The sequence below is a fragment of the Onychostruthus taczanowskii genome, unplaced genomic scaffold (assembly GCF_017590055.1).
Source record: "Onychostruthus taczanowskii isolate IOZ18803 unplaced genomic scaffold, ASM1759005v1 scaffold45, whole genome shotgun sequence".
NCBI classification, from domain to species: domain Eukaryota; kingdom Metazoa; phylum Chordata; class Aves; order Passeriformes; family Passeridae; genus Onychostruthus; species Onychostruthus taczanowskii.
In genome coordinates this window covers 1,794,675-1,816,306 of record NW_024502014.1, presented here as the reverse complement: position 1 = coordinate 1,816,306, position 21,632 = coordinate 1,794,675, and the positions used below count along the sequence as shown (strand labels likewise).

Genomic DNA, 21,632 nt, shown 5'->3' with positions numbered 1-21,632 from the left:
ACAATACCTATTTATGAAACACTTTACCTGCCTTTGAGTCACAATTCCTATTGAGGATAAAGACCTAAAGGTGGGGGGCTCACCTTTGGCTGTTAGACACAGCCAAAGGTCAACAGTGTGCCAAACCACAGTGAAACCTGCCGGGGTTTGGCCAAGATCCTGTAAGAATGGAGCATCCCAAGCCTGGTGTTTGCTTGTGGCTGAGCCAAACCCTGGTGGGCACAGGGGGCTGGGAACACCACCAAACAAACAAACCAATCCCCCCACCATAGGCAGGGATGCCACACACTAGATCAGCCTGCTCAAAGCCTCATCCAATCTGGCCAGGAACTCAGAATTAGCCAGGGATTGGGCATCCACAGCTGCTCTGAGTGACCTGTGCCAATGCCTCCCACTTCAAGGTTCACTTTACACAGCATGAAGAATGTCACAGTGAAATTGGAATCACATGACAGATTAGTCTCTGGCTGAAGCAGCAATTTTAATGACAGCATCACAGCCTTGCAGTTTCCTCATCTGAACACAGGAATATTCTTGCTCTACACATGTACCTTAAAAATTGAAAATCACTAGCCCTAATAACAGGCAAAGTAACAGCAGAGTTACCAGAAACCAAGGACTAACCTTGACCAAGACTTTTCTTGCAAAGCCTTTTAGCTGGGCTAACTAGGACAGCAGCACCCCACCTGCAGTACACAGAATATAGTGCATTGCAATGGATTACCCAGCAATAGTGCCAACAGATCAACCACTACTGACTTATGGTACTCCTTTATTACAGTTCTGAAATTATTCAAGATGTCATTTCTTCAAAGAGGATTTCATGAAATTGGCCTAAGAGAATTGAACAACAGCTGGCTTCCAAATGTAAAAAAAGATTTCCACCACAAAGCAAAGTATAAACCCTGGAGGGGAACTGTATTATGTAGTCTATATAAGTAAGTGGTTTTCTGAAAACTCTGTTATGTTTTTCTGCAACTTTGGCAGAAGAACGCATGACAGAAACTGTACATTTTGGACCTTCCCCAGTTTCACAAAAAAAGCCTGCTTCTGCCCAAATTTACAGGAATACATTTCACTCCCTTTTCCATTCAATTTCTGTAGCCTGACTCAATGCCAGACCAAGCCTGTAGAACACACAAGAAACAGGAGACACATTGAAAACAGACAAAAAGAGATCTGTCTGAGGCTTTAACTTAATAGCTCATGGCAGGCTGTGCTTCTCCTCCGTGATCAGGGCAGTGCTGCTGCTGCTAGGACTTCCAGCTGCAGGAAGGAACCAAACACCCTGGAACATTGCTTCCAAGGACTGTCATTCTGTGAAAGAAAGCCAAAGTTGAGCAACATGCTGGGCCAGCCACAAGCTCTGCTTGTGAAAGGGATATGCTACTTAATACAGCACAGTTTATAATCCTAAACCCAGAGCTGAGCTGCTAAACTGCAATGGATATTATGCAGCTCTATTAATCCAGCAGGCACCTACACTTGCCATTAATGGTCAAGGCCCTCTTGTCAAGAGGTGACTTGCTGTCACCACACCTCTTCCTGGGCAGGACTTCCACCAGCCTTCTATCCCTTGCTGACAGTACCCTCTTCAGATGCTTTATGAGGCTCCCACTTTTCTCTCCACGGAAAGGAACACTTCTTAACACCTGAAATGCATCATTTGCCTTGTTCACCTGCTGTCAGACTACATTCAGCCTAATCAGACCCCACCTCCTGCTGTAAGGGGGGATTCACGTCAGGTATACACCACTAAAGCCATCACAAAACAGGTCCCAAGACTATCCTTGACAGTTTATACTGTTATTAGGGGTGACACAATGACTTACTTGAAACAGGACTTCAAAATTTGACAGAGAAAAAGACTGTGGACATATCCAGGAAAAAACAGGCTTTCTTGGCAAGCAGGAACAGCTCAGAAACTCTTTTATTTATTCTTCATAAATCCTTCAAATTAAGTAGAAAGCAAGAAAAAAAAAAAAAAAAAAAGCAAGAAAAAAAAAAAAAACCAGAACGTTTCCACAACCTAATCCCATTTCCTGAAGCTCCCAGATGGCAGATGCTTGGGACTGGAATCCACCCTCCCCTCCCTCTCTTCTGCAGCAGCAAAGCATGCTGGCTATGCACCCTGCACTCCCAGCAACCCAGGGAAACAGCAGCAGAGACTCAGGTGCTCTAGAACTGACCATGCAAGTTCTGCATCCACAACTTCAACACTGAGAACTTGCTGCTACTGGAGCTGCAGGGTAAGAGCTCAAAATACAAGATAGTGCCTACTAGTGAATAGCAGTGTCACAAAACAGACAGAAAACTGTTTTGTCACTTAGACTGTGTCCCCATCAGGGCCACACCTTAGCCATTTTGAGATACATAGAAAATATAATTATCCCTTAGTTTCAGACGAATGTTTAAAAACATACAACAAAGCAAACAAACTGAGAGGCTTCAAGATACAAAGAGATGTCTGTGAGAGTTCTGGATGAACAGTCACAGCACCAACCAATTTATCCAGTCTACATTGGCCATTAGCCAGTTCAATCTGAAACGGTCCAAAATAAACTAGAAGCTGGCTCGAGAAAAAACAAGCCTAATTTAAATAGTGTTCCATCTGCAGGCATTTTGCTATCTACACATAGGCACAAGCTGTCCACAGAAGAAGCTCAAACTATTTCCAGAATTCTGAGCCGTAGAAAAAACTGCTGGAAAAAAAAAACCAAACAAAGAAACTAAGTTTGTTAAGTAAACAGCTCCCTAAAAATTACTTTCCTAGTTACAGTAAGCAAACCAGACATTTCCTTTCCCCACTCCCAAGATTAATATTCCAAATGCTTCACAATGAATATAATAAAAAACACTTGAAGAAAGGAAGTTCATGACATTTGTCTTTTCCAAACTTACTGCTACATTGATTAGTGTTCAAATTGCAAACCAGGATTTCTGGAAATGCAAAAGCTCATTAGAATTAAAATATAATGCTAGAATCAGCAAACTGTTTTTTTGTCTCCTGTCTGGAATCAGTTCCACCATCCAAGTACACAAATATGTACTTGGGATTTTGGACTTCAGGAACTTGGGAGGCCTTAAATCCTGTGATTTTTATGGGAAGAAAGATTATAGCTTCTACACTTCAACACACATGGTCCTCTGTACTCTCTCACCCGTGCCAGCAGACAGCCTGCCCCTCCAGAGAGCAAGTTATGATGGAGAAAAATTTGAACTAGACCTCTGTACAAATGTGATAATAAATTTCCATATTTTACCACACAGGAAGAAAATAGTTATGAATTAGGATAATAAATTCAGAAACAAAGAAATTCAATGTAAGTAGAAAACATTTGGGAAATGCTTGTTTTATCTGAGCTTTAGCACAGAACAGAATCTTTGAAATTTACCTTTGAAAGTTTCAGTTCTTGTATGATTAGTGGGACAACACTATGAGCAAACACAATGTATTTACTTTTAGAAAGATTCTTTTTCCATTTAGTAAATACAGAATTGAACAAGTCAATAAAAAAAGACATTCAAAAACTGGATGTGTATCTCCAAACTAGGTAACTTTTACAGACCTAAGTATGCATAAAAAATATTCAGCATAATAAGCATCCCTTATAATGCTTGTTTAGAAATTAGTGACAATTTTTTGCTTTCTAGGTATTTCTTTTATTCATCACAATAGGTAAAATTGAAACAGAAAATTAAGTAACATGTTTGAATTTACTACCAGTTTCACAGGCTACTCCAACTTTCCCAAAGTGTTAACTTATGCAAAACAAATTAACTTCCCCTAAATTGCCAGTGTCTAGCCACTTTGCCTTGTGATGATCCAAATCCTGCCAAGCTCCTGCCTTGAAAAAGTGCCCCTAAGTTTCTTCAACTGCCAAATTTAAATAAATAAAGCAGGTTAAAAGCTGAAAGAGTACTCTGGAGCAGACATTCCACCATGACGTGGTAACAGCAGCATGGGTGACCTCATCCATGCCTCTCTCCAAGCTCACACTCAGCTACCCCTCTCCAAGGCTGCCTGTCAGCCACTGGAGCTTCCCGTCCCTGATTCCAGGCCTGGTCCCATGCCTTCTCTGCAGTGATTATTTCAGAGCTGTGACCCTGCTCTGGTTAACATGAGCATGGAAGAGCCTGGTGTCTGCTGCAAGCTGGATTCTGAGCTACTCTGATCATGCTGCTGGCACAGGAGGAAAAAAAGAGGAAAAGAAAAGGAACAGGGAAACAGCAGAGAAAGTGTTTTGAATACATTTGAGGTCTGTGCTCTCTGTGACAGGAGAAGCCTATCTGGCCTGCAGGGAGGATGTTCAAGCATAGCTGTGCTATGAGCTACAATCTGGCACCTGCAGCAGCACTGTCTCTCTGTGCTTCCACCACACAGAGCGCAGGCACCAGGCTGCATCTGACACCAAGACTCTTGTTTCAGCTCTCTAACACGTTCTCCTGTTAAATGCTTTCCTCAGGGAGCCATTTTCCAGCTTCCTCCATATCACTGTTACTTCATGGAACAAGGTTATGCCTCTGGTCCCTACTGGACACTTTCTTTCTGGAGCTGCTTTTGCTCCCACTCCCATCCACACTCCCCGCCTGCAGCCACATCCTGCTCTCACTGCAGCTGAACAGGGAAAGGACAAATGCTTGCCTAAAAGCCTGTCAGCTCCCAGCAACATTTTTTTACCCCCTCGAGGCAGCAGAACTATGAACAACTCTTACATCTGTAAATCTGTTAAAAAGTAACAACTGCTCCAAAAGCAATCCACTATTTTTATGAATGAAGAAAAAAAGACGCCAACTCTCAAAATAAAACTGTGAAGAACAAAAGCATCATGCAACTTTCAGCGTGTCACAGCAGCTGAAAAAATTCATACTTTTGCATGTCTACCCAAAGGAAAACAAAGACAAGAAGCCAGGTTTGCTCACCATTCCACAAACAGTACAACCAAGTCCTCTTGATCAGCATAGCTTTCAATGCCCTCTTTCAGCAGTCGAACTTTCTGCCCTCCGCCAATAGAGTTGGGCAGCTCACCACCTTTCCATTCTTCACCTTTTCCAAGAACCTGGAGTAAGACAGCAAAAAAAAGCACTTTTTGCTAGTACCCAAACCCATGAGGCTTTTTCAAAGCAGATCCTTATTGAAAACAGATGCTAAAGCAGAAGTAACACATTAAAGCATAGCAAGCCAGCACTTCCACCATTGTAGGTTTTCCATGTCTGAAGCAACATTCAGCACAATGACATCACTGCAAAAGCATGAGACATTTCTTAACCAAATAAGAATCAAGCAATTGCCTGCTACTGCCATTTGCTCAAATGTGTCTTCTTCAGAAAAAAAAATAGGAAAAAAAAAGCCAAGGATTCTTTCAAAATTTGTATTAGAAAAACATTCTGAATGAGACTTTCAAAATTCAATAATATCCCTTTAGGAACAGGAGGCACAAAAGACCTTGTGGATCAAGGTATAACTAATTCAATTTGAAAGTTTTTTGTAAAAAAAGGAAAGGATAGGTTTCCCAGTACACAGCTCACTGCTAAAATTGAGTTAAACATAAAACTCCTCCTCAGCCAAGAACTATAGCAGATTACATGCCAAAAAAAAGAAAGGAAAAAAAAAGCTCTTTACGTGTTTTGAACATAAGGTTTTTGGAACATATAAAGCCTGGAAGAACTACATTGCATGATGTTTTGGACAAATCTGCAAAGCTAAAAGACATATCCAGAGCTCAGGCTGCTCAGGTGCTCTAGTACAGCTTTATCATATTAAGAAAGGCTCTCTCAGTCCTCTAAATTCAGTGATAAAAGTCAAAGACCCAAATAATTTCCTATTTATAGTGCAAGCACTGTGGTAAGAAAGAAAAATTTCATAACGGCATCTGAATTCCCAGATTTTCTCTTGGCAGAACCAATTTGTGAGGCAAGTTTAGAAGGTTAGTGCCCTCCCTTTTTCCCAAGGTCATGCAGAGGCCAACCAAAGTACGTGACATACAGAGGCATGGAACAAGGCAGAAAAGGCTGCAAAGAATGATAGAAACACATTGTCCTCTCAGAAATTACAGGCTCCTGGGAAATACATGGAAATGTTCAGTTGTGAGCCTCCCTCCTTCCTTGCAGCAGTGCTCCAGCCTTGCTTAAGGAAAAAGATCCAAAGCCTTGAGTACAGCTCCCAGAAGTGTTCAAACAAACAAAATCAGCCACACTGAAAAACAAGGCTCTGAGATAAAATGTGCCAGAGCCTGTGAGTGAGGAGGATGCTGACCATGACAGCTACAAACCCCTAAAGCAGCTCCTAAGGCAGTGGAAGCACCTCCCTGCCATGGTGGTTCAGAGGGGCATCAGCAGTAAGCAACAGGGAGAGCAGCAAGTGCCCTTCCTGCCCCCCAGCTCTGCTGTTGTTTCCCTCTGTCCCAGCACACAATGAAGCTAAGGCAAGGTCAGCTACCATTTACTGGCTCTGTTTTACAGCATGGACAGCACAAATCTTTGGTACAAAGCACACAATACCTTTACTGTGTAGTTGAAATGCTTTGCAGTTCGCATGAAACGGTGAAAACCATCAGTTTCTTTAGTTGCTACAGTAAAGACTAGAAGTTTATCTGAGGAAGAAAAGGAAAGAACATATATTAATATGCTTTCAGGGCATAGTTTGTGACAAAATGCAATGAACAACAGCACTAGCTCAGGAGGCTCTACAACTTTCTGCATCTCATTCAAAGAGATGAGGCAAATATGCTACCACAGTATAGGAGTGAGATATTATCAAACAACAACTGCTATGGCTAAGGTGCTGTATTTAAAATTATCCTCGGGAAGACAAAGCAAATAAGTCTATCTATTCTGTAAACAACTAGTTCAAGACACAAAAACAAAGACAGTGTGATTACTGGACAAGAAGAAATCTTCAAAACAAAAAAAAATTACTACTTTTCAGTCTGAGCTAATCCTGTTACCTCTTACCACAGAAATGAGTGGTGGTAAGAGAACTTCACCCAACCCCAGTAGCTCCCCTGAAAGCCAACAGTGCATACACTTAATGAAAAAAAAGTCAAAAAACCCAACCAATGAAACCAGTCCCCCAATAGAGTTTAGTGCTTTTATGTCCTTGGTCAGAGACAAAAGAGCAAGGAGTTTGCTTGGTTGATTTTTTTATTCAGAGCATAGGTACATTACAGCACCGCTAATTTTGCCCTCTTATTGCACACAGGCAAGTGACCATGTAACCAATTTCCTCCTCACATTCCAGAGCTTTTAACACAGTTCAAATGGGGTCATGCATTTCCACTAAATAGCTTCCCAATTAAACTACTGAACAACATTTAGAACCCTATGTAATATGCTGCATAATGAAACTAAATAATTTGAAGCTATGAGAAGGTTTTATCCCTATCTAAAGTCAAGTATTTAATCAAACCAGCCTACATGTCAGAGTACATTGCAGCTTCCCCAATTTAGCCAAGTTTAAGCAATAGTTGTGCTCTAACCAGAGCCCATGAGATCAATCCTTACAATAAAATAAAATTAATTACCTATGAGTATTCCAGACAGAGTGTCTGTTACTGCATTACTTGCCAAAAAAACATCTTCTGGTTTTACCCTCCTTAATCCAGTAAAATATGCAAGAAGTGTCTGCTATGGAAAACATTCCTATTAACTCTTCAGCCTTGTCCACCACCATGGGTTTAGTAGCCCTCAGACATCCAGGACATCATCCTGAGTGTATTCAAACCACTTGCCACTTCCCATTTTGTTTCATGTGAAACCAGCAAAAGCTAACACAAAAGATGATGACCCAGTTCCCACGTTGTAGAAGAAATGCACCTTGCAACTCACTCATGCAATGCTCTGCAGCCAATACTTCAAGTGTACTGACTCAGGCAGAAATACCTGTCAGAATACACACATAGTTTGTAGAGCAGCATAAAACACCCTGTTCTAATGAAATTCAAGTCTGTCTGAAGTACCCACAGGAGACAAACTCTGCACCAGCCCCAGGTGGCACTCATGTTTCCACTGAAATACAGCTCAGACTCAGCCCTGCTCACCTCCAGAGCATCCTGCCAGGTCTGACAGTGGTCTGGCTGCTCCATCCACCAGCAGCTCCACTGGTGTACATGGGGTAGAGCAGGGACAAGGCAAGCACACGTGACACTTTCTCTGCTCTTGCTACTGGTCTCAGTTTAAGGGTGTTCCTGACTCAGGTGATGTTTCTGCAAATTGCAGAACACTTGATCTGCTTTGTGACCTTGCTGTTCCCCAGACACTCCTTGAACAGGTGAAACCTTTAAGCAGTGACAGCATCCTGTGCCCAGCACCCACACCACCAAAACCAACCTGTGCCTTGAGCAGGGCTCGTGCCATTTTATCTGACACTGCCCAAGTTCCTCAGCTACAGATTTAATCTCTACCTGCCCTCCCCACTACACACAAATTTGTGGACATCTCTCACATCCTGCTATTGCTTTCTTTTTTTTTCCCTTGTGTGGGGAGTTCTGGGAGGCATGTCTGTGAACAGTGGGGCAAGACACAATCTTTTTCCTCAAAATTCCTAGAGACAATTTTAACTGCTGACTCTACCAAATCAGACTGACACTCCAGCAACACAATAAGTAACAAAGAAGAAACTGGAAATATTGTAAATTCTTCCATCAACTCGAACATCCAAAAAATTTTGGAAAGCCAGATTTGGAACATTATTAACAAAGAAGAAACTGGAAATATTGTAAATTCTTCCATCAACTCAACTTGAACATCCAAAAATTTTGGAAATCCAGATTTGGAACATTATTTGCTCCACCTTCCCCCCCCGCTTAAGTGCTAGCAGACTTTTGCAGCAAAGAATCAGAAGAAAATCCTCCAAATACATCTCAAAAGGACAGGAGGACCTCACAATGCAATGTGTTCAAAAAGAGACAGAAACAGAGCAATAATGGCTCAATACCTTCCAAACAGTTCATTACAAAGATCGTGCAATTTCAAGTAATTCTACTGAAATCACCACAAAATTAATAAATACCATTGTATCTTAGACTGTGACTAAAACAGAACTGAAGGCAGAGGAGGGTTTTCCTCTGTGAAGGAAATTAAGACTACTTTTTGTTCAAGCACTACATTTTCAAGTTAAAGGGAACTGGAAAAATCTGATCATACCAGAATTGCATCATCAAGCCAACTGGATCCATTATAAAAAGTTTCCTAGGTGACCAGATCACTGACTATAACCATGGAATTTGGTTTGAAGAAGGCATATTTCACACCTACACATTGCTAGGAAATGCTAACAGCAAAGAAATCTGTACTTGACAACATGATGTAAATGACAGAATGTGGGCTGTATCAGATTCCTTCCACAGTTACTAAGTCAAAGAAAGTTTAAACTAACATACAAGTACAGTTTGGCAAGCAAAAAAAAATCCACTGTTCTTTATGGGATATTGTTACTCTCTCTTAATGGAATACACATTATTCATGTATTTGAAGATTCACTATGGAGTCTGGTATGTTACTTGACTTTTGTAGAACAGGAGGAAAGAGAATAATGTGCCAAATCATAAGGGATTTCAACCTGAACTACACAAAATGAAGAAAGCTGAGCAGGCAAATAATACAGTTTATACTGATATGAAATGGTGAAAGAGCCTGCAGTGCACCAACAGACAATGAAGTAATCTAAATAGGCTGCCAGACTGGGGTTTGCAAACAGCCACAGAACAAAAGAAAGCTATTTTAAAGGTACTATTTACATGGGAAATGTTTTCTTTTTAACACGTTTACCCAAGGTCTTGTTTTTTTAATTAGACTTGAAGAAGTTGAAGAGGCTTTATTTTATGTCTTTGTTGCACCACTGACTTTTATGTGCAGGTAATACTTAAATCACTTTTTTAAGTGCAGCAGAACTGTAATTACAGCATTTGAGTCCCCTTAGAGTTTCTTTCTAGATTATTCTAATGGGGCTTCTTTTGTTTTGGTTTGTTTGGTTTTTGTGGTGGTTTGGGTTTTTTTTAAGCTGTGTCTGACCAAAGAGCAAAGAAACATGCTTTTATTGTGTATATAGTATAAATAGAGAGACAATGGAAACTGCAGTAAATGATAGTTACCTTGGCACATTATAGAGGGTATTATTAACTAAATGAGGAAAGCAGAACCATTCTCCTCCAGCTAATACAAATATTAACCTAGTTCCTGTAGGTTGCTGTGATTATATTTAAATGTGACAACTTGAACAGTTTCACTGGCAGATTTCCACTAAATGTAGCATGGGAGATGTTTGTTTCTTCCAGTGGAAGTGAGTGAAGAGAATGCTTCTGACCACTAAATGCCTCTGCTAATTTCTTTTCAACTTTTCAACTTCATTCACTTCGAAAAAATCTACTCCTTGCTTACGACATTTAGGTACAACAATTTCTTGGAACACTTATCTCAGTTGTGCATAGCAACATGGATACAAAGTGACTTTCATGATCTCACAGGAGTCAATGTGAAGCACAACATTCCCAAGGCAGTAAGTTTATCCAAGTGTCATTTCCATTTCAGGATGCACTCAGCTATTTCAGCTGCTGCCACCCACAGTCCCTGGGCACAGAGCAGGTTTGGCCTCAGGATGCCCTGTGGGTGCAGAGGTTCAGGGCTGCACCAGCGCCCTCCCTGCACGGAGGGGCTGAGTGAGTGCCCCCAGCAGCATCCTTGAGGACCCAGGCACAGCAGTGGAACAGAGCAGGTTTGGCCTCAGGATGCCCAGTGGGAGGAGAGGTTCAGGGCTGCACCAGTGCCCCCAGCAGCATCCTTCCAGGCACAGCAGTGGAAGGATGTCTGCAACTACTCAGACCCCAAGCTGCCATGCAGCCTGGTACTCCCCAGTGAGAGCACTGCAAAACCCCCACAAGGAATTCCAGCTGCAGCTAGACACCATTCCTGCTTCAGCATCGAGGGGTGCACCCCAAGGAGCTCTGCTGTGTGATCTTACAGGCTTCAGCTCTGCAGTTCAGCCCTGACTATCCACCCCACACTGGGACAAATACAATCTTGGGAGTATCTTCCAACAGGAACAGCATCCTCAAAGTGCAAACTTCCATGAGACCACGAGCACGGCAGGTGGTCCCCCTGCTTCCCACTCGCAGGGTGCTGAGATGCCTCAGAGGGTACGGGCTGGCAGCTCCCCCGCACACAGCCTGCCAGAGGCACCTTGGCACTCACCCAGGGGATTGCTGAGCTTGGCATTTATTTCCACAAGTCAGTGTGTATAAAAAGGAAATGTAAACCCTATGCTGAAGTTCAACAGGAAGGCATGAAAAAAAATCTCCCAGGAGCTCCATGCCAGGTATGTGTTCGGTTACTAGGACGAAATTGTGTCAGACAGATTTCCGATAGTTACACCCACAAAACAGCTGCTCTGTTTTGAAAACAAGCCCGAGAGGGCAAGAGTTTAGCCAAGAAAAGTATATCCAGTGACTAACAGAATTCATTTTTACATGCAGATTAGAAACCCTCTAGCTCACAAGTTGTGAAAGAAAACAACACTGCACACAAAGGACATGCAGCTTTTTAGGAAATCGAGTGAAAGTTTATCGAAACAATCCACACTTCCAGTCTTTTTTTGCTGCTACCTTCAGGGACCTGACTGCACAATAAATATTTATTTTCAGAAAGAAGATCAATAAACCAGAGGCTTTGCCTTCAGTGAATCGCCTGGCAAGGTCTAAGCCAGGAATTGGCGTGGCAGGACCGCTTTAAGTAGCGGTGACCTTTCTCCTTGTATCCTGGCAAAGAAGCATGCAAAGAACTACAGCCATTCCTCACACACCCACATGGTTCTTATTTATCTTGAGTGAAGACTCTCAGAGATTACTACATAATTTCTACCAGGGGTTGTGGGCACTGGTATAGTAGCTCCAGAGCAGCCAAAACTGAGGATATTGCTCTCAGCCACAAGGAAGCTGACATTTAGTTCTTGGATTCAAATACTACAGACTTCTCTGGAGTAGAAGTGAGCTGGAAGATCAAAGGATATCTGTTCATGGTATCACATTATGACATTAAAATCTATCTCTATCTTTAAAACCAGTGGCTTATAATGGTAAACAAATGATGTTTGGTACTTGTATTACATTTTTATCCATATTCTACATAGAACAGCTTACTTTCCTGTTTGCAGATTACATCCCACCCTGAGCTGCTCAACACAGGAATGATTGCTCATTTAATGGAAAGATTGATACCCTAAGTCAGTTATTACAATACACGAAATAAATTAACAGCAAGCTAATAAATGAGTTTCGAGATATCACAGAAAAAGCTTAGAAACTGGAAGGATACTAGGAATACTGTGGATTTAAGGAAAAAAAAACCCACACCAAAAGGAAAAGAAAGGTCTGGTAGTACTAAAGCATAGGCCAGATAAATACCTGGAAGAAGCACATGGATGCATCCAAGCTCATTGATAAAGCTGTGTAATTATCTACTATGTCTCCTGAATCTCTGGTAATGTGGGAAACCAACAGGATAAAGTTTCCCACAAAAACAAACAAAAAAAGAAAAAGAAAAAAAAGGAAGGAAAAAACCCCAAACAAGCTCCAAGCAAAGCACAGACTTGATTCAGCATGCCTTGACACCTCATAGAAGCATGCTTCTCTGTCACTGGAGAAATGCACTAAAGCTCAACACAATTGAAAAACTCTTTTCAGCAAGGATTCCAATTGTCGAACTTTAAGAGCACAAAACCCAATTCTTCCACATGCTTTCATGGCAAGCTGAAGCTCTGTAGACAACTAGAGAATGACCAGTGGTGCCAACAGCAACTTCCCTATTTATATGGACTCAGATTGTTTGCTCAAAATCCCAAGAACCCCTAAGACAGCTAAAATACCATAGAACACTTTCAAAATCCAGGTCTTCTAGTACAACACAATCTTACACTTATCACTGACAAAGGCAATATAAGACTTCACAAAAAGGAATTTGGATTTTCCACTATGCATAGGAGTTATTGCCTAAACTTAAGATTCTGTGTCAAAATATTTGAAAATCCACATACTCTGAAAAGATGTCAAATGGCTGGAGAAGGAAAAAACCCATCATATACAGTGTAACCATGATTATAAGTTATACCTACAGACATATGCGTGGTTACTGTAATCCAGCAGCAAAGATCTTAAGTACACAATGAGAAAAACACAAACTGTATCTGTGTGTATATATATATGTATACACATCCAGTGAGAGCTTATGACATACACAAGCTCAAATAAAGTAGTAAGCCAACAGAAGAGTTTCTGGTCAAATAAAACTTCTGGCATAAAGAGAGAAAAGACAGAGCCATCCGACAGCTGTTTATTTTCCCCCCTAGGATTCTTTAGAAACAGAACAATGTGCTGAAATAGCAAACATGGTCATCTTCTTTTCTCAGGAAATAAATGTGCATTACACTGCAGGAGGGGGAAAGATGACTGGGGCATAAAACAATACTACTTCATACTTGAGAGTCCTGAAGTTTTTTTAATCTGATCTTTATACACTGCAGTGATCTTCTGCTCTGCACAGAACACTGCTGCATGCCTCCACTCATCCCACACTTCACTGCTTCCCCAAGAGGCAGACTGCTTTCAAAGTCCCACTAACCATAGCCATGATCACATAATAAGATTGGATTCTCTGCAGTTCAGTAGTATGGTTGGATTGATGCTAAAAACTATCTTCGGATGGGAAACAAAATATGCTTGAAAAGCTCATGAAAGATCAGAAAGTGGTACAAGTTAAAATAAACAATAAAATTAGAATTAACAGATAGCAAGTTAAGAGCAGTCATGGACTGCCAAACACCTGGTACATACTGATTTTCTATACCAACACAATTTTTGTGTGAGAGAGAAGGTTTTCTAAGAACCAATGCCTTTAAAGGCCAGAATTTGAAGAAACTGACCTTAATGTACAGACCTCAGTTTGATCTGTTTTCCTCTGTATGACAAACCTCCCTTTAATCACTGCACTTCTGTGCATACAGCTCTTACTGCAACATACAGACAGTAACACAAACATTACTTTTGTAATTTCCAAAAACTTATGAGGTTCTTCTAAGGTACTTCTGTTTTTAAGCCGTTGCAAAGAGTATATAACCACAATTGGCATATATGATTATTATTGGCATTTATCAGGATCACTCAATGTATGGGCTGCCTATGGATAATCCAGCCTGTGCTCTTCCACGTTATCTGTAAACCTTGCTGAGGTTACTGAGCAATAGCTACTGGCATTGAAGCTGCCAACACTGTCCCAAACCAGGGAAATAGACTTAATAAAGGCAAGAAGCTCTCAGGAGCTCTCTAGGGAAAGAAATGTACAAAGTATCATTTCCCAGTTTCAAATAGCTGGCACTGTTGCAATTTCCTCAGCCATAGTACGTGCTGCCTGCTACAGGGTTCTCTCTTCTACTGGGTTTTACAGGAACAGAGAAGCTGAGAGAGCAAAAACACAACCTTGCACTAAGTGAAGCTGCCAACACTGTCCCAAACCAGGGAAATAGACTTAATAAAGGCAAGAAGTTTTCAGGAGCTCTCTAGAGAAAGAAATGTACAAAGCATCATTTCCCAGTTTCAAATAGTTGCAACTTCCTCAGCCATAGTATGTGCTGCCTGTTACAGGGTTCTCTCTTCTCCTGTGTTTTACAGGAACAGAGAAGCTGAGTGAGCAAAAACACATCCTTGCACTAAGCAGGAGCTGCTCTCAATTTTCTCACAGTAGAGAATCTATGTTAGATTAGCACTTGCTAACACACAGCCCCTGGACAGGACACTACTTTTTTTTTTTTTCCTTTTTTTTTTTCTACAAACTTAAATTCCCTCAGGCTTTAATTCACAGCCCACAGTGGTGTGAACAGGCATTTTCCTCTTCCATGCAGACTGACTCAAATGACAAGTGTACAGAGCTGCTGCTCATTACTGGTTTTTATCACATTATTTCTGATGCCACACCAATACAGCAGCTAAAACAGTTACATTAAAATGACCAAATGTTGAACAGAGCCAGTTCAAAACCAATCAAATAAACATTTATGGCACACAAATCACAGCTCTGTGTATGTTTATCCATACCTACACACACTTTCAAAGGTTAGCAGAAACTGCCAATATACAACTGATTTCAGGAAACATTTGAAAGCTGATTATGTCCCAGGTCTTAACTTAGTTTCTTTTAATTCAGTAGTATTGAATATATAGTCAACAAGAGCTCATTAAGAACTGTATGTGCACTCATCAATCACGCACGTCAGCCCTGAGTGCAGCACTGGCCAGTGCTCAGGCCTGCACTCACTCTAATGCAAGATTTCCTTGTTTTCATAGTTAAACAAAGCCAAATACAAGCAGCAGTAAAGCGCTTTTCCATCAGCTTCAGGACTTGGATGAGACTCTGCATACTGAGTCAGCTATTCTGCAGCAAAGCAAAGATAAGATGTGTTCCTTAGTTCCCAAACTGAGAAAAAAATTAAGATCGACTGTTTGTAAATGACATCATTGCCATGCATGAAGGAACTCCTAGCTGCCTAACTTCCTGACAAATGGGGAACAGATCAGGTTGCAGCTGTTTATGGGTGCCCGAATAGAAATGAAACCACAAACATCTTGCGAGGGAGTGGATGGAGTCATGGCACAGGCTGTGTCTTGCCTGAACACGCGGCTTGGACAGCCCCGCTATAAACTGTCATCAGGGCCGTGCAGCTGAGAGCAGGACACAATTAGCATCAGCTGGCTAAGTGAGAAAGTTTACTCAGCTTCTGCCTTTTGCAACCTTGCCCTCTCTTGTCTCTCTCATAAATATGTATCTGCAGAGGAGCATGTTCCTTCTTGGGCTGCTGTTTAACAAACCCAGCTGTTTAAACAGGAGCAGTTGCACACAGCACCAGCCATTGCTGAAGTCAATCTTTGGACAGTTAATCAATCCACCAATGAAACTCAGCAGTTAAGATTTGCAATAATAGTTTCTCCTTCAACCAGTCTTTAAAAAAAGGAAAAAAAGAGGAATTGAGCTGGAAGTGGGGCCATCCTGAAGACCCACAGCTGTCCTTCGTGCCTGCACTGTGGTTCATGCTGTAAGCAGATGCTACCACCCAGATCAGTCAGTTCATTTGAAAAAGCTGCCCTACAGCTTCGCATCTGGCCCTGTGTCCAAACACTGGACACATAAAATTCTTCACACACAGTGACACTACCCCAGAAATAAATAAAATAAAAAACCCACACTTTTTGAAGTTCCCTTCTCTGTGTGAACAAGAAATTCAAACTCCACACTTGTGCCCTGTCCTGTACAACTCAGTCCTTCAAATCGTGAAATAAAAATTCTGTCCTACTTGTGACACAAGACACCACGACATGGCATGTATGATGTATATTTAAAGACATTTTTAACATCATACATTTCACCCAACAGCTTCAGGTATTAAAGTTATGGGCCTGGTTCTGATCCAACACAATGGCTTTACAGTGAAGTAAGGCAGAAGTTAAATGCTTACAAAAACACTGTATTAAAGTTTTATGTGAATTACAAAACTAATCAACCTCTTTTTACTTTAAAAAAAATTAAAAGAGCAATGCTATCAGACACACAGCTGATTTCAGCAAGAATGGGCTAATTCAGCACATTAACACAGAACTATAGGTACGGAATCCATTCTCAGAGGAGTGGCACTTAAATGGCAAGGCTACTTTTGTTTGGCTTTTTTTGTCTTTGTTTCTTTACAGTATGTCTCCATTAATTACAAATACTGCAGCTTTAAAAACATACTTGCTCTTTCCTTACAAAAACAGATATCTAGGATAAAACTGCGACTTTATATATTTAGTCTCCTTATCATCAGTGTAATCCATATTTTTAAAATCAAACTCATCTTAAGGAAAAAACCGAGAAACAGTTCTATTAATCCTAAAGCTACTTCTAGAGTCAGGCTGTGCTTGCAAGCATGTATTGACAGTTAAGTGTCATTTATTCTCTACAGCTACATTACCACACGAGAGACACAAACCTGCTGCTAATCTGTTTGGTAAAGCTCTATTTTGTGCTGAAGAGAACCCTGCTACTGTCCAAATTAAGAGGGATCAAAAATATTCTTCCCTTTCCAACCTGTTTGCAACTGGTCTCTCAAAAAGTATAAAAAAATAACATTATAAACTAAAACAAAAATGCCCTTACTGCAAGCATGCTTACTCCCCATGACAAGGGAATTCACTTAAACAGCATGTCAATTAATTTGTAATTCAGACTGGCAGCTCTACACAAATGGAAAGATACTGCTTTTGATTAGACAATGCAATAGTACTAATTCAACATACAAACTAAACACTTCCCCATGAAAAGACAAAGTCACTTATGTTTATGTAAGCAGCAGTGAAAGAAAAATCTAAAGACTTGCGCATAAATTATGATTCCCCAGAACATGCCAGCAAGCTAAAGAAAACCCTGAGAAATAATGTTAGTTTAGATCCTTGACAGAAATACATTTCACACAAACCACCCCCCTGGCTCAGATAAATACAGTGGTCATTCCACTGTGCCCCTTCAGTGCAATTTACAGCATCCAGTGCTGATGATAAAGGTCACAACTGCTTTACTTCTCCTTGCTTTAACTGAAAATGCATTTTACAATCAAAGTTGCAGTAACCCCACTGTATATCAGAGCAAAGTAATGACACATCCAACCCTGTGGTTTTAATTATTACTTAATCATTACCTTCATCTTTGACAAGAAAGAAAAGTCTGACCAAATAAATCTACAGGGTTTTTTAGGTCGGTTTTGTTTGCTTTTTGCCAAAGAGACTGGCATTGTGCAGCCTCTAACCCAAGTGCTACAGAGAATTCAGACTGCAAACCTTGGGTGTCTTCAAGGATGAGTATTTTCCAGGAAAAAATACATGATGAAAGCACAATTTCACTGCTCTGCACCTCTACCACAATGTTTGCCTATTTTTAACTTCCAAACACTCACACTTCTCACTACACAATGTTTCATTTGTCATTCACTATTTATTTCAAAGCTGGAAGCTAAAGGTATCTCTATGAGTACGTAATTTCCATCTAAGTGGTGCACACCGATGGTACCTGCATGATGTGCCCTAGACAGGTAACCCAAGCACTGCCTACTGCACAGCCAGTTCTGGCTTCATCACCCTCTGCTTTTCCCCTTCTCCTCCAAGAAGCAGCTTTTCAATACAGCCCTCACAAAAAGGGTACAAAACTCCCAAGAGATCTGGAGGAGGTTTTTCCACAAGACAGGTTTATGTAGCAGTTTTAGGTACTGTGGTGACAAGAGGAGACAGAAGTAGCACCAGTAAAAAGGCAAGAGACAGAGAGCTGAGCTTATGGCCTCTCCTTCCCCAAGCATGCCGAGTCTGTCAGTGCTTCCAATAAGTATGTCAGGATGGTTGAATGTCTAAATTTTCTTGTCTGGGCACCACAGGTGACCCAGAAGGAAAGGCCTATCGATCGCTGTCACTCAGACCACTTAGGCTGAGCCCAAATTAACAGAAATGGCAGCAGAACACGCTGTACCTCAAAGCGAGTCCCCGCAGAGTTACACCAGCCAGCAATTACTGCTTGAATCGTCTGTGAGCAGTACTTGAGGGACACTGCGGTGGAGGAGAGTCCAGTGGCTTGGTGCCCCACAGCCAGCTGAGCTGCCACCCCTCCCAGCCCAGCTGCTCTGGGAAGCCACCCACACTGCTGGAGCACCTCAAGCCACCCCTCCTGCTTTGGGAGGGCACAGAGACAGCAACAAACCATGGGGCCCACTTCAACCCCTGCCTGAGGGCCACCATCACAACCTGGGCCCCAACGCCTCAGCGCGGCTCCGGCCCAGCCGCCACAGCCGCTGTGGGGCACAGACTCAAAGGCTGCAAAGTCATTTTCCATGCAAACAGCTGATTGATAAAACATCCTAGGTGAGAACATCATTTACATCTGCTGCCAAGAGAGTGTCTGCCTCATACAATCACAAATGTCGTTTCCACTGACTTTCTGTGCGTCACAATAAGCAATCTGCAAGCAGCAAGCGTGGTGCAACGAAAATATTTCAGCGCTGATGTTTTAACACAGAAACTTTTGCATCTCCAGCACACAGGAGCCAGTGTTTCAGAGCTCAACAGTGCTCTTCTCTGTGACTGCCTGAAACATAACCCTGCTGCCAAGGAAGGAGCGCAGAGGGATTTCTGCAAACACGCTTTGCCACAGGGCCGCACTGATTGCTCCCTGTAAGCAGTGCTGTGCAACAGGCAGCTCTTCCAAAATCACTTTTCCAAGCCTTTCTGAGGAAGGTCTTATTAAGAAATAAAGATGCAGCTTAGCAGGCGGTTCCAGACAGCCTTGTTAGAGCTTTTGTTGCAAGTAAGCAACACTAATGGACTGCAGTAGAAACTGACATGTAAATTGTGCCTTCACCGGCTGTTTTACACTGAATTTTACGAAGTATCAAGAGACTAGAAATTGAAAAACAGATTTCTAGAAATAGAGGCACCATAAGGTCTGTTTAGTGTATTACTTCTTCAAGTAATACAGAAGAGACCTAGGGAAAACATTTAAGGGTTAAAACTGGAATAAAAACAAGTAACACAGCAGGCAGTGTCTGAGGTCAAGAAACTACTCTGAGTGGTTTCAGTTCAGCAGAGATTGCTACAATTCAGGTTGCTCATGTCTAGATTAAAAAATAAGATCTTCCTGCATGAACACCTTATATAAGCCTACCAGTGCTTTCTTGCACTGTAACTTGTGTAGAATCATTTTTATTATTGATATAGACAAAGCAGTCTAATTTTGGGTTGCTGAATCATACATTGCTGTCTGGAACAGGAACTCTGCTTTGCACACATTTGAAAAGCAGGAGGATTAAAGAAGAATCCTTACCATGTCAGCTATTAGTTTACACCAGCCTGAGAGCCCACATTTCAAGTGCAGTTAAAACAAAACATTATTTGAACAGATATGTTTGCGAGAATAACTGTTTGCCATAACAAATTTCCAAAGAAGTTCAACTTACAATCTCACTGCCCTGAAAACAGGGATAGGAGCTCAACTTTTTGCTCCAACTTGTCCCTGGGGGGTGCATTCCAAGGGGCAGCAAAGGCTGAAGGTAATGCCACACCCCCCCAACACACAGCAACCACTCCACAGCCTTCAGAGAAATCATACTCTGAATGATCAAAAGTAGCAAAGTATTACAAAAACTGGAAGTTAGAACTTCAATGAGTGGTCTGCTATTCTTCAAGTTTTGGATTTTTTTAATTATTTGAACTTTTTCTACTAGTTATCAACTAAAGCAATAGTTTTAATATCAAAGTTAGAACCTGCTGACAAAACTTGCTGCTCAAATAAAGAAGCCTCCTTGTTCAGCCCAGAAGAAATTATGCTAGATACTAAAAATAACTTGATAACTCTTGAGAAACCAAGCCAAGAAATGAAACTATTTTGGACTTCATGTGATAATAATGTAGTGGGATTAAATACCTTTGTATGCCTACAACAGAAATCAGAAGTACAGACTCTAAACAGTATTAGAGCAAAAAATAGGTTTTGGCATATTGTTGGAAATACATGTACTTGGACACCTCTCTCTGAGGGAATTTCCTGTATACATTTCTTTATTTTCCATGCTGAAGATAAACGTTTTCTACATCCCGGCTCCCTGAAGCAAACACCACTACACGAGTGAAAGGCAGGGAAGGCTCTGCAGGACGGGAAGGGGCACTGGAGTCACCGGCTGACTTTTGCACGAAGTAGGAAACCTCATAAGCAGTTGCTCAAGTTCAGAGAAGCAGTGACTGATGCTATTGCTTTTCCGAGCACTGGAAAAATATGTTCATCAACACCTTGTCTCGTGGAGACAGGAGAAAACGTTGAGGAGTCTCAATTCCCCTTAAGGAATCTTTTTTTTTTTTTTTTCCCTTAAGTGGAATTAGGCGTGTATGAACTCCTGGGCGGGTTAAGACAGTTTCAGCCGAGCGGTTCGTCTCGACAACAACCTGGGGAGCGCTGCACCGGCGGCTCCTTCCCTCAGCGCTCCGCGTTACCGTGTGGGGCAGGGACGGGCCGGTGGGAAATAAGTAAATAAATAAATAAAAAAACAAGCCGGCCAAGCGGCGGGTCCCAGCCTTCCCTTCCTGGCGGATGTTGCAGAGTCGCCAAGCACAAAGCGGCGGATGCCGCCCGGCCACCAGCGCATCCCCGCCGCCCGCACACACCTCCCGCGGGCACGGCCACCGCATCGCAACCCCCGCGGGCACGGCCACCGCATCGCAAGCCCCGCACCGCATCGCAAGCCCCGCACCGCGCTCACCTGCGGGGCCGGGGCGCCGCTCCGCCGCCGCCGGCAGCGCCAGGGCCAGCAGCGCCGGCAGCAGGAGCCGCGGCCACCGGGCGCCGCTCCTCGCCATCTTCGCCCTCCGCACCCGCCGGCCTGCCCGCGCCACCAGCCCCCGACAGCGGGGGAAAGCGGCGGGCGTGGAAAAGGAGCGGGGAGAAGGCGCCTGGGGACCGCGGCGGGCAGACACCGCTCCTCCTCCGCGGCGGGCAGGAGCCAGGGGCGCTCCCCCCGCGCCGGGCTTTATAGGGCGGCGGGAGGGCCGGCGCAGCCAGGGCACCGGCGGCGCAACAGGAGCCGCTGTCGG

At 42.5% G+C, this 21,632-nt stretch overlaps 1 protein-coding gene across 2 annotated transcripts in view; it reads right to left on the bottom strand.

Annotated features, from left to right (window-relative positions):
* The window catches only part of PLOD2 (procollagen-lysine,2-oxoglutarate 5-dioxygenase 2), a 47,843-nt gene extending 26,211 nt beyond the window's left edge, over positions 1-21,632 (bottom strand). For both annotated transcript variants that reach the window (XM_041414427.1, XM_041414428.1), the window contains exons 1-3: positions 21,302-21,632; positions 6,502-6,593; positions 4,924-5,060 (exon numbers count right to left, since the gene is read on the bottom strand). In XM_041414427.1, the coding sequence (XP_041270361.1) occupies positions 4,924-5,060; positions 6,502-6,593; positions 21,302-21,398 (326 nt within the window). In that variant the 5' untranslated portion in view covers positions 21,399-21,632. The remainder of the gene's footprint in view (positions 1-4,923; positions 5,061-6,501; positions 6,594-21,301) is intronic.